This window comes from Drosophila elegans, unplaced genomic scaffold, assembly GCF_018152505.1.
Source record: "Drosophila elegans isolate 14027-0461.03 unplaced genomic scaffold, ASM1815250v1 contig_520, whole genome shotgun sequence".
NCBI lineage: Eukaryota > Metazoa > Arthropoda > Insecta > Diptera > Drosophilidae > Drosophila > Drosophila elegans.
The window spans coordinates 1605455-1619618 of NW_024545903.1; the positions used below are offsets into that span (position 1 = coordinate 1605455).

At 41.8% G+C, this 14164-nt stretch overlaps 1 protein-coding gene across 7 annotated transcripts in view; it reads left to right on the forward strand.

The window, feature by feature from the left end:
• Nucleotides 1–14164, forward strand: part of LOC108134629 (centrosomal and chromosomal factor) — a 72938-nt gene that overhangs the window by 42152 nt on the left and 16622 nt on the right. Inside the window, exon 1 of one of the 7 annotated variants that reach the window (XM_017255015.2) lies at nucleotides 11454–12151. The exons of the other annotated variants lie outside the window; for them this stretch is intronic. Coding sequence (XP_017110504.1) covers nucleotides 12094–12151 — 58 coding nt within the window. The 5' untranslated portion in view covers nucleotides 11454–12093. Of the gene's footprint in view, nucleotides 1–11453; nucleotides 12152–14164 lie in introns of those variants that run through there. 7 annotated transcript variants of the gene reach the window in all.

The following is a 14164-nucleotide window of genomic DNA, read 5'->3' on the forward strand; positions in this document are numbered from 1 at the left end:
GCTGGGGGTTCTGGAATTATCCCCCTGCATCAGCCCTTTTGACGACTTGCTCGCTTATCCGGCCCTGCACCTGAGCTATTTTTGCACTTTTCACATTTGCACCGAACGCACAACCCCTTTCACCCGTTCGTACCCCTTTTGCGTTGCGTTTTGATGGAGCGCGTAGTTTGGCCATAAAAGTTTCGCAGCTTGCCAACAGCAGTAGCAGCAGTAGCAGCAGATTTTTATTAGTTTTTCACGTTCTGCATTTTCCGCGCGCGCTTTTCACATGCCGCTGGAATGCCGGAGCCAGCCGAAGCTCGGTTTATTGTTATGGCAACATCGTAAAAATTTATCATGCTCTCGTAGTTGTCAAAACAACAGCACCCCAACCACAGACACAAGAAGAATTCCATGCAAAAAAAAAAAATAAAAAACCAAAAACAATAACAACCACACCCCAGAACAACAAAAAAAGACCAATAAGAACAACACAAAGCAGAGTTATCGCATTTTTATGACAATTTGACGACGACTTTCATTGCAATTTTTAAGGTGGCAAACCATTTCCTTCGAGCGCCAAACAAACCCAAGTAGCGCACAAAAAATGGTTTATATCTATATCTTCATACATTTACGGACTAATAGTCTGAAAGTTGTGATTTGTGCAGCATGGCAGTTCAAAGTTGCTCCTTTGCTCATGGGTACTGAATGTTTAATCATAACGAAAAATTGTGATGCAACAAAAAAGAAGGATAGGTTAACATGAATTGTTTAACAGCTGATGGGAGAAGTTTTAACATTTCTAAATATTTTGCTTAATTTGGCCAACATAGCTAGACAACTATTTGAGGATTTCTGCTTGAATGATTTACTTATAAAACTAAAACTAGTATTATTAAAATCATTTGCAAAAATGTATAATCTAATACTAAATAAATCTTTATTTCTGTTTCGAAATAACAATAAAATGTTTAAATAGTACATTAAATAAAATAAAATACCTCCTTTATCTAGAATTTTATTTGGTTTTTTAAATTAGACTTTCACAAGCAGTGCAATATTAGACTTCGGGAAGCAGAAAAAAAAATGTTCGTAAAATAGTTTTAACTTGAGTTTCTCAGTTCAATTTTTAGTTGTTGGCAAATAAAAAAAAATTGACTGGCATTTGAAAAATTAACACCAAAGCTAGAAAGGGGAAGAAATGGGACAGGTATATAAAAAAGAGAGAGATGGAGAAAGAAAATTCGAAAATAGTCTCACATTTGAACTTCGAGCAGGAAACACTAAAATGCAATGCCAAAAGCGACAGCAGCAACAAAAAAAATGTTACCAATCGACTAGAGAAGTGCAGAGAGTGCTTACCCCCATTTGTCTCCCAAAAAGAGAAACCTCTTTCTCTCACACTCTCTCTCTAATTCTAGAATAGAGCAAATTGCTCTCGGTTTCTCTCCGGGAACCCCATGCTCAGCGTATTTCCCTCTCTATCGGTCTCTCGCTTTCTCTCTGGGATCAGGACTCGCCACCCTGGCCACCTGTCTAATCGGTGTTTGTTAGTATATAAATCTAAAAGCTAATCCGCTTGTATTTCCGCTTGGGCGCTGTGAGGTTAGACCGGAAATTCCGCTCTACATGCAGAATGCAGCACTAGAAACGGCAGGACTCGTTGGGATGGGGAGTGGGAGGGGGAGGGGGGTGGCTCAGCCCACCCACAAGGACGAAAACGAGGAGAATTCGAGGACGAGGACGAGGACGAGGACTAGGCTGCGTTCCGCCATTCTAGGAATATTGACGCTGGGTGTCGACGTCGGAAGTTGTGTTGTGCGCCGGTTGTTGTTGCTTGTTTAGGGATTTGTTGTGGCAGCCACCGTACACTTGCTCACCCTAAATGGTTCTGGCCCCTCTCGTGCAAATATTTTTTTTTCAACTCGTGAAGAGAGGTACCTCTGCGTGGGTGAGTCCACCAGCTCCCAAAGCTCTGACGCCTGTGTCAAGGTATCGATGGAAAGCCGAATTCAGAAAATGTTTTTTTTTTTCGCATGCATGAAGAGAACTGACAAAAATTTGTATATTTCATTTTTGTGTAGATATTTATGAGATTGTAGGTAAAGGGTTAAAAGAAGCTTCTCAAAGAGTTAAAATAATGTTTACTAACCGATTTTAAAGCTAAAGATGTTAACGAAAATAGTTATACGTCCTACAGAAAACTGATTTGACTAAAATAATTTTATCGTGCTAAAAATTTCTGTTTTTGAGAATAACAAATTAAAGACACTGAATATGTTTTGTGAGGTAAATTAAAAATTATAATTTTAAAACACTTTGTATACAAATTCCAATAAATGTATAAATTTCATTAAAAAATGCAGCGGATAGAACAACAACAAAATTATTGCATTCAATTTCTCGCAGTGCAATTATCTGTGTATCGCAGATTGCTTCGCTTGCATTGCAGCCGTTGCTGCTGCTGTTTGCTCTTGCTGTTGCTGTTGCTGTTGCACATTGCATGTTGCCGCTGTGGCATGGCACCTAGCCACATAGCTATAGCACTCGCTCTCCTGCTGTCTCTCTCCCTCATATGCCCACACGCTCTATCTGCCTCTGTTGCTCTCAGCTGAAGGATACGAAGGCATCGTATCCTGGCCGCACCATTCGTGTGTGTTTGGCTCGGCTGGAAGATGGCCTGCCAGTTGCTCCTTGAGCCCGAAACTGCAACCAAAACGGGGCCTGGTTGGGACTGTGGTGATGGGGTGGTGCTATGGTAATGCTATGGTGGTGCTGGTTTGAATGTGATGTGGATGTGGATGTGAATGTGGTGCATCCAACGAGAGCAGGAGACCCAACCACTGAGAACCGAGAGCGAGAACTTGAAAAGTGAAAAACTTTTGACTGTGGCTGCTCTTTGGTTGGGAAGTGGCATGGTGCAATGGGTGGCTTAGTGGGTGTTTCAATGGGTGACTTAGTGGGTGGTTCCCGAAGCGGTGACTGCGGGTCAGGTGCGGAGCTTGTGCTGTCAGTTTAGCACAAAGCCATATCCGTTATGAGCGGGCGGAAAGAGCAACAAACTGAGCGCTCAGCCCGGATTTGCTCGTCGGTTCAAAAGGGCAAGTGAGGTGCAAAAGAGGTGGCACACACACACTTATAGACACAACACACACACACACACAGCTATCTAGAGTGGCAGATAGAGACAGGTGGCGGGTGAGTGAGAGAGAGGGACTGCTTTTGACCAGTGGCCAAGTCGTCCGAAGCGAGGGCTCGTAACTAATAACCAAGTAAATTGATACGTGACCCTGCATTTAAATGCCATTATTGCCTACGCCCCCAGACAACCACCCCCTCTCCTCTCCCCCGCCCCCCTTGTCCACCCGGAGGTCAGTCAAGTGAGTGGAGGTCCTGCTCTTGGGCCTGCGCTTGACTTGCGACCACCTCGTAGCCTCACAGACTCGCAATCTCGCAGGAAGTGCGGGAAATCAAGCGAGGAAAGTGGGGAGGAATATCGGAAGGGGGAAAATGGTGGAGGAGTCGGTCGACTCTCGACTCTCTGCCAATTTGTGATTGGAATTTTTGATGAGCCCAACTGACGTATTGATTGACTGACTGTGCACACAGGACAGCACACCGCAGCATCCTGCTAGCATGCAAAAATTCTGCCCTCCATCTCATCTCACTCAAAACCCATACCCTTGGACCCCTCACGTCTGTCAGCGGCAGAGGAAGTAGATAAAAAAAAGTTATCCGAATAGTTAGGCAGTCGGGGCAACTATAGTCACACTCCCTTAAATAAATAAAGGCATTTGCTTAAATAAGAATTTCATAAAAATCTATAAATTATTTGTAAAGAATTTTTGTTTATTTCAAAGGTAGTTACATCTAAGAAAGTACAAAAATATCCCAATGGCTGCCTAAGTTCATTCACCTCTAATGGATAAGAATAGAAAACTTAGAAATTGAAATTTGCCTACTTGGAATATGCTATCAATGGAAATAAAAATACGCTTAGACTTCACTGTGGTTAAAATATTTTGAGTTAAGTTGAAATGGTTTGAAAAGGTCTTTATGAACCATGCTTTTTTTTCAAAGTTCGAGTTAACGAAGTTGCACTGTAAGAGCAGAGAGAAAGAGAGAGGTTCAGTGACTAGCCTAACTTGCTTGGTGGCTGTTTTTTTTTTTTTTTTTTTACATAGCAAGTGAGAGAAGTAATCGCTACATGTGTATGCTGTGCATCCAGCCACTTTTCCATGCCCACCCATCCGCCCATCCGCCCACCCGCTGACCTCAAGTGGAAGTTTGCCTGCAAGTCCTTTTTCCTTTTCTTAGAACAACAATTGTGCGAGGCAAGGCGACTTGGCGAGTTTTCCTCCACTGGCGACTGCTGCTTCCTTTTGGACAGCTTTTGTGCTACTGTATGGAAGTGTGCGTGGGTGTGTGTGTGTGTGTGCCGAAGGAAATGGCTGCGGAAATGAGCACGGAAAATTGTACACACGACCGGAAACTTGGAAAAGTTTCGTTGTATTCTCAGACAGTTGCAAACAGACCTTCCCAACCCGCATTTCCCCTTTCAAGCTCGGCTGCTGCGACTGCCCGCGGGTATGATTAAAGTTTTCCTTTTAATTTCTAACAATTGTGTTTCGGTTTAGATTTGGGTTCTCGCTTTCCTTTCTCCTCCTTTTGCGGTCTCTTGACTCGGTTGCCCTACGAACCAAAGAAGTGGGCATATTGATTTCTTGGGAATACTACATAGAATTGGTTCACTGCAAACTGTAATTGAATGGGACAATGGCAATTATTTTTGCATTCACTGCATTTCGAACTTTTAAGTACAGTTCGTTAGTTGGCTGGAATTTAGTTAAGTATTAATTGCCAGTTTTAGAATGCATTATAAGTTCAAACGTTTTTTGAATTGTGAGAAATCAAATAATGTAAGGATTTATTTCCTTTGATGAACTTTTTTTTTAGATGAGATAGATATGTATATCTTTTTTATATTTAAATTATATTCTGCTTGAAATTCAAATTAGTTTTCCTTGTTATTATTGTTATTTGATAAATTCATTAATAAAATCTAGTTTATGAACTTTATAAAAAATTACATTTTAAATAAATTTTCAAGGACAACTTCTTGTTTAAAAACTTATAGTAAAATTAAATGGATTTAAAGAAACCAAGCCTTGAAATTCAAAAGTCCATTAAAACATTTTTTTGAAAGATGTAATCGTAAGTAAAATTTCTTATTAAGGCTGTGGTTTTTCTTTGATAGTTTATTAGTGGGCTTTTTGGATTGCCGATTTGCATTCCTCTTTTGGACAGCCGTTACTTGTCCATTAAAAATTGTCGTCATGGAGCAACGGGGCCGTAATTTGCTTTCGGTGTTCAAGTAACAGATCCACCAATTGCCTTCCGAAAACCGCTCACTCATCAAGTCATCTGCGGTCGCCTGTCGGAATGCCGGGCATTTGGCACTGGCAAAAGGGTATTTAGACATTTGCCGTCTACTTAGCCTCGTCCTGTCCTCTCACATTTTCCCTTTACTGCTGGCATTTGCCTTGGAGCTTTTTCAGTCCGCGAATTCCTCGCACTTCCGTGGGGTTTTCGTGCCTGAAGTCCCCCTTCCGCTTTGCCCACAGCTGCTTGCCTTCTCTATCGCACTCGGTCGTGCCGTCTCTTTCCTGCGGTGAGTCTGTCTCTTTCGCTGTTTGCCTGTCTTCACAAACTTGTCGCTATGTGGTGTGAAAAATATTTAAGCGTGAAGTTTTAGCAGCGGTTTTCGCTCGAAGGCTCATTGTCGACGTCGTCCTCGGCCTGCTCTTAACCCCCTGTTGCCCATATTGCCCCATCCGTACTCTCTCATTGCCTCCTTGCCCCACTTCGTGCCCTTTTTCCCACTGACGAACATCGTGTTTCCGCATCATTTTTAACGCCACTTTTGTGTAAGCTTTGCGTTTATTCTACTCTGCTTTCGAGTTCTGAATGTGTGTATCTGTGTGTTGTGTGTGTGTGTGTGTGTGTGTGTAATTTGGCCCTAGTATTGGTGCATCCTCTGGTATCCGTGTCGGTATTTTTGTGGATTTGTTTTGTGTCTGAGGGTGTTTTTCTAAATGGCTTTTAAAATCTCATCGCCAGCGTTTTGTCCTCGACGATGGCAGAAGTGTCTCGAGGCTGCCCACAGGGATTGGAAAGCGGAGGATGGGATGATGGTAGGTAGAGTGGAGTTCAGGGAGTGCAAAGGGCTTCTGCGGTTCTCCCCTTCTCCAGGGGAAGTCACCATGATGGTGCGAGGTGGGTGGTTTTCGGTCGAGTTTCATGCGGCTGGCAGTCTATTGTGTTATTGGTTTTGGCGATGACTTTGCTTTGCTTTGGCGTTGCTGATTGTTGCTTCCCTTTCCCTGTCGTCCATTTCCTCTACCCTGGCTTACTTATCGTCCTTTCGGAATGTGTTCGCCACTAGAGATTTGAACTGTAATTGGTTTTGAACAAGTTCCCATATTTTTGGACAGTTTGGACAAACTTCGTTGGGTGGCAGGGAATAAAAAATAAACGAGAGATCAGTTCTAAAGAAGTACATATATAAGAATTATACATATTTATTTCCAAAATGTAGCTATATGTGCAAATATGGTAACACTAATCGAGAAATTAAATAAAGCTCTGTTTCAAAATGATATGAAAACGATCATAAGCTTTTGTTATCTTTAGCTTATATCTCTAATCACCTAATTAGGCCATTCAAGGCCCTTGAACTAATTCTGCTGACCAGTGTAACCACTTAATTCACTGGGTTCTCGAATGCATCCAATGCATCCCAATCATCGAACGTTTATCGTTCCATCCTCTTCACCATACCAAAATACCCCCTCATCCTTCCGCAAAGAGCAGGCAATATCCTGGTCATACTCATCCGATTTGGCCTGCTTCACACTGAACAAGGCAATAATTTCTGCTCCTAAGCCCTATTAACCATTGCTAACCGAATGGTGCAGGCAGCCAACTGAAAAGGGGGCAGGATGTGGCAGAGGGCAAAACGGGAAAAGTGGGAGTGTGGGGGGCGTGGCAGGATTGCGTTGACTGAGCGAGCAATTGAATAAGCGGCAGAGGCGCACAAAGAATTCGAGGACGATTTCGGAGCGGAACGGGGCAGTAAACTGGGCCCAAAGGCAGCACCCAGAAGCCAGGACACGAAGCCCGGTCCCACTCCAAACGATTTACGTCGGCCCAATGATGATGGCAATGGGCGACTGGCAACTGCCGGCAAAGGCCGTGCAAATCCGGAACGAACGAACATATTGACAAATTATCCTTTTTACACGCATCGCCTGCTGAGTTGGCCTCCTCGCCTCACTACACCGCTCGACTGCCGCCGGCTTCGCCTATCCGCCTGTGCGCCTGCCTGCCTGCCTGCCACACATAGACATGTACAGCAGCGGTCATCTTAATAGCAGCCAATTTGCATTAGGTAATGTCAGGATATGTGTCGTTGAAACCATGAGCGGAAGAATATATCTTCTCTTGCGACGTTCGGACCATTAAAACAATAAACATTTGGCGATAATAATCATCATTTTAATTCACAAATATTCTTATCACCTCATTTTAAACTGAAAGCTGCTAACATGTACAAAATTTGCAAAAAAGTCGATATATTTACTGAAAGCAACATTAGTATTTCTTGTTCTCTGAATTTGGTTTCATTACCAATTTGGTGATAATGCCAATGTTATATTATGCATATTATGCATTCTGTCTGAACGCGTTCGGTTACTTCTTGCCAGCTTTGATTGTTCCGTTGTTATATTATGCGTATTAGTCTTTTTTCTTGCTCTATCTTTCCACACAGAAGGTTGGGAGTATTTAATGTGAAGAGACCTGTAGCCGTAGTTGGGTGGCATTCCGGAATGCTGCTCAAATTCTTCAGAAGACGTGGTGTTAAGCTCCTGCGGCAACACGATGAATTGTTCTAGAATCATCAGGAGTACGATCCAAAACGCCAGAAACTGCGAAGCGCGCATTTTGAGCTCAACAAACTAACTAAATTAATTAACCATTGGTGGGAAAACCAATGGAACGCCATTTACGCTCTTATCAATCGATGCAATGTATTTGTACGTACAGAGTAAAATAGTTCATTAAAAACCCAGATTAAATAAAATACTATAACATTGTTATCATCAATTTAAGTACTACAGTATTGAAATAATTTATTTTCTTGCTGGTGTATTATATATAAAGCAGAAACGCAGCCTAGATAATTACAATCGCAACATTGATTTTTCAGACGAAAAGTAAAATTACATTTAACAAAGAAGGAAGCAAATACGCAGCTATTGCGACAACATCTAAAAACATCTAACTCAAAAACATTTAGAATTATGTGCGTATATATTTTAAAACCATTAAAGTTATGATGATTAAAAATTAAAACGTTAAAATTTTTTTTGTAATTTTTTTTAATATTTCGATTATTACTGTATGATTTTTTTTCGATATAGTCGTCTGGTTTTAATTAAACTAAAACCGTAACCGTAAAATAACAAACCAATAATATGTATCAAATAACTAAAGAAAAAGCCTCGAAAATTTAAATGCATTTTTTTAAAGTCTGCTACGATTAATTTTTTCGACAATATATTGCTGACCTCCACTGTATATATAAGGCATTGTTAAATGTGCCAATGTGCTCACACAGTTGTTCCGCTGTCGATGATGCCGCCTGCTGCGCTGCCATCGTCTCAGCGACGTCGTTATCGTAATCGTTGCTTCGTGTGCAAGTGTGTGTGCACATAAACAGAGCCTGAAATAACAACAACAACGACAACCAGAAGTAGGTTGAGGAAGAAGAAGCATCAAAAGCAGTGGTGCTGAGAACGAAGCTGCATACCAGCCAAATGCTCATCCGAGGATATCATGAAGGCTTCCTTTGTTCCAGCACTCAAACTCACACACATGTCCTTCAGACTGTCAGTGAGAGTCCTTTTTTATGTACCCGAATTTTTGGCACCTCTTTGTTCCTTGAGCTTAGGTAATATCATTTGAACCTGAAGATCGCAGATCCTATCTTTTCAACCCTTGACGCTCAATTTATGCTCAATTTATTTGCAATCAATTCGGTTTAAGGGAATACGGGACGACAACCCGCTTAAAACGATCCTTTAATTAGGGTTTTGAAGGGGATCATACACGCAGGGATTTACCAGCAGTAACAATTTCAATTAATTTTGCGATGTACCCTTTTTTGTTTCCAAATTTAGCAGAAACAGTTTAATCCTTAGAGGTTTAAGGAAAACGCTTCAGATAAGATTTTATACTTAAGATGAAAAATATTTAAATCTTTATTTTTCACTTTCAGACTCAAAATTGGTTGCAATATTTTTTAACAGTGTGTTGCTCTTTCAGTACAATTGGTTTAGAATATATACCATAACCAGAAATTTATCCCCAAATCCCTTTGAGAACAACCCACCGAACTGGTTAACACACTCCCCAGCCATCAAAATATAATCTTTTGGACCGCTTAGCCCATTGCTGGCCCCACCTACTCTAGAGTCTGCACCACCAATTAGACGTCCCACCGCTCTGTGGTTTTGCACTTTACAACCCACAGTCGACTTTTATGCGGAGACGTGTTTGTTTGTGTTTTGCAATAATTAACTCAACTTAAGCTCTCATCGTCGCCACCCCAAAAGGTATGCAACAATATTTCTGCAGCAGCAGCAGAAGGACCATCACCCACCCACTTTTGCACCCCTTTAGAAATAACTGGACTCCAGGATGCTTCTGTTGGCTAGCGACTGCGCTGCAACTGCAGTTCTGCCAAGGTGTTGAACACACGAACCGCAGGTTTTGTTTACAGCGCTCACTTATTGTTGTTGTTGCTGTTGTTGTTGTTATTGTTGTTGTGGTGTTGTTTTTGGTGTTGCAGCAACAAAGAGCTAACAACAAAAACAACCAGAGAGGCAGACCTCAACGATGTCGTTGTTATTTTTGTTGTTGCGGTGGCCACCATTTTGCGTCTTCACCGGTTCTCTCTGCTGCTTTCTCTCTTTCCCCGCCGCTCTTGCCCCCAAACTGTAACAGGAACATATCAATTCCACCCCGAAAAAGTGCACCAGAATGAGCGGGAATGGGAGTTGGGGGTGTGGTGGTGGAGCAGTTCAGCAGTTCAGAGTGCACACGAATCGAAATTGCTCCACACACAAACTACTACGTGTGCACTCGACGTACTTTCCCCGACTCTCTGCCTCGCCCGCTCTCTCTCTTGCTCACTCTCTCCGCCGCTCGCTCACTCACTCACACGCCGACGCCGACTGTCGCAGTTTTCACTCACCATTTCTAAGCAGCGGGTGTACACTTAAAAAAATAATGCAGGTCTACGCAATTTTTAAAATTGGATCTTAGTAGAAGTGATAGAAAATGAATGACTTTTATTTAATTCAGAAGATAAATTTCTCTAAATAATGTCAATAATTAACTAAATTGTAAAATATCTTATGAAAAGCATGAGATCCAGAAGATCCATTATTTTATTCGAAAGAATGACGTTCTTAGATATCACAACAATCGTAATCGCAACTGCAATTGTAATTCAATTCGCTTGGAGGAAGCGGGCTCACTATGAAACACTGAAATATTTTTGCAAAACTGAAACTGAATGAAATGAAACTGAAACTCGTAATATGTATTGTGATTGTAATTTTTCAGAGGAAAGAAAAAAGATAAGTTCACACAAAGTGTTTTTTTTTCCTCAGTGTACACTCTCTCGCCCTCGCTCTGGTAGGCCTCTCTGAGAGAGCGGGCCGATGGCGCGAGTGCGAGTGTGAGTGCGATGGCGATGGCGTCTGAGTGTGCGGCGAACGTGGACGTCTTACCCGCTTCGGAGTGGAGCGACCGTCCGCGTTTAGTCCTTTCTCAAACGTCGCCAGTGCCGTGTCTTCGGTCTTTGGTTTCTCGGCTTGCTGGCCCGCTGCTCTCTCTTCTGGCCAATTCGCACATTACTGGATTGCGCGATTAGCGGCTGCCAATTAAGGCGCGTGGTGCTCGAGTCTCGTGCTTGCGATTGTGATTGTGATTGTGATTGTGATTGCCAGTGCGTTATTGAGTGTGGGAGTTTAAGTGATTCAGCGTTTGTGAGTGAGGAGGTGGCCGAGCGAATTGAATTACAATTACAGTTGCGATTACGATTACGATTGCAGTAATTATGGTCGCCACTTGAGGCGTGAGAATTGTGTGGGCGCCCGCAGAATTCGGCTGTCTAACCAAGGCCCAAACCTAAACCCAAAACCCAAACCCCTCGTCCATTTGCATTTCTTGGCGGCAGTGCAGCTAGCAAGTGCTAAGCTAACCCCTCTGAACCCGAAATAAAACGAAAAGCGGCCAAAGTTTGCTTTCTGCCCCCCCTCAGTCGAAAGGCAAAAGTTTTTGGCGTGGAATTTAAATTGGAAAAGTAAAATGAAAAGAAAAGCGCTCGAGTAAAAGTTAAACAAAGTGCAAAGTAAATATTAAATTAAGAAAGCGAAAAAAGAAATAACACAAAAAGAAAAGAAAAACAAGCGAAGGCGACGGCGACGACGAATTTTCGGTGCAGTGCAACAAAAGAAAAAGAAAAACCCAGCCAGGAGCAGGAAGGAAGTGAAGTGGAGTGCAGCGAGCGGAAGAGAAAGGTGGAGAAAGCAGCTAGGAGAACGCGTCGGCGGGTAGAGAAAACAACTTCCGCTTGCATCCTTCGTCTTGTTCCCCTTCTTCGCGCTCCTTTCATTAATGCTTTACTTGCGAAAATCTCAACCTTTTGCACGCAGGTCGGGGCATCGTTTATATAGACCCCACTCCCTGTTTTATTATTCCGTTTCCTTGGATTAACTCAATTTGTTGTCCCGCGACGTTGGCTGCTTCAACAAAAAAAAAAACAAAAAGGAAAGCGAGTAGAAAATAAAAAACAGAAATCGAAGTACAAGTGGGGGAAAACAAAAGGATCCTTACTCAGATCCTGGAGCCAGGATTACGCGTACGCATAGTGCAATCCAGTGCAGCCCAATACACACACTCACCGAAAGAAAGAGAGCGTGGGAGTGTGCGAGAGAGAGACAGCCAGTGGCACATTTTCCGGATTATAGCCCATAATAAATGATGGAATGGCTACCAAGAGGATTACCCAGCATCCATGCTCCGATACCGATTTGTGGTGAGTCCTTGGTAAAGTCCTTCCAAAAAGTAGCCGTCCTTTATGAGATTTGGATTCAGTTACTCGCTGAGGATCGTTTTACAGTGGCTCATAGCAAGGGCTTTGTGCTAAGTTCTGAAAAAGGTGTTTTTTTTTTAATGTTTTATAATGTTTTAATCCTCTTAAATGAAATTTTATAGATACCAATCAAAAAGATTAGTTTCAATATATAACTGTTTTACTGCTGTTTAACAGCTGTTTTAAAACAGTTGTAATCGACTATCATCAGTAACAACTTAAACCTCGATTGCGTGTTTAGAACCCATTGGGAATTATTGGGCACATTTCTTAATACTCTGGTGCCAAACGATTGAAACTTCACTTACCATTAAAAACTGTTAGGTTTTTTGTTATTACGCTTTAAAATATTGTTTATGGTTGATAGACGGTATAAATAAATACAAAAATATTTTTGGCATGCAATTAAAAAAATGTACAATGACCCCAGACGTTTATTAATATTCAATTTAACATAAACACCGCACTGCAATAAATAACTTTCAACAGTTATCAACTAAAACTGTTGTCAAACAATTAAATTGGTCTGCGCCTCTCCGACCCTCGAAACCCCTCAAATTCTCACCCCCCTTCACCCTAATCCCCCGCCACCTTGAACAACAATAAAATTTGAATTTCAGCGTCAAAAGTGCTTTGGCATTAATTGCCTCTGCTATTCGAATAGTGCGTGTTTCCGAAAATATCTCATCCTCCCCATCTAGCCACCAATATAGAATACCATAAAAATAGTTAAAGATGGAAGGAGATGGAGGTTGCCCAACCAATAAGTTCGTTTAATTTTCATCTATTTATTTTGACATCGAGACTCTAGGCCGACAATTAAATGTCAACACGCACAACCGAGTCCCCAGAGACTCATAGAGGAATTATCTTTTCAGGGGATTACCGCTGGGGAGGAAATGGAAATGGGATCGCGTCACTTAGGGCCGGGAAAACAAACATAAACACGAAGCGATCGGAATTGATTAATTTGCCGACACGCACAGCTGATGGCTGATGGTGGAAATGTCAGATCAAAGTTATTTGTTTTGGCTGCCACGGCAGCTGTTTCAGGCGATCGGATCGCCGCCTCTGTTTATTTTTCCAACGATCTTCGGCGTTAGTTTAACGCTGCCATGGAAAAATTATCACCTTGTAAATTGTCTTTCACGAACAACAAATCCCACACACCGAGAAACGAGAACTCAACACAACACGTATTCGGGATTCGATGTGTTACAACATGGAGAGGTGTAAAGAAAATCGGGCGAAGAGGAGGAAAATCTATGCATTCTACCAGGAAATAGCATTTGCATAAATATTCATTTAATTATGGACTTAGCCTTAACAGAGTCAATTAAACATTGAATAAGCTGCATGCAGTTGATTTTCCTCAGCCGCACCGCCCCCTCGTTGTGTCAAATACACAAATTTTGTAATTCATTTGTCCGTCAGTGTAAATAAGCCGCATGAGAGATGCCAATGGCCAAACACATAATTAATTTTGCAGTTATTTTTGTGCTATTTTTGTGGCAAATTGAATTAGAAGCGAACAAATAGACGTTGTCAAACGCATTATTAATTCCCAAAAATAATATACAATTGACTTGTTGGTTAAATGTCAATCGTTGAAATGAATTGTTGGTCTCGAATCCCTTAGTTTCTGTGTCTGTTTTGTGTCTTGTTCGGGGCCAAAATCAATATTTGCTCAGCAATGACAATAAACGCATTGAAAATCGCATTGGAATGATAATAATTTGTGTAAACACTGGCCGGAACATGTGTGTTTCACTTTTGAAAGCAACTCTTCGCCACCGAAGAAATGCTCAGTAAAGACCATAAAATTAAAATAACAAACAAACACTGAGTTGCTCGGCTGGCTCTTTTTACAGGGCAAGTAAATGTCTGAATTAGAGGAGGGCCCCAGACTAAGTAGCGATTACAATAAACTCTTCGCACTTCGAGCATTAACCAAAC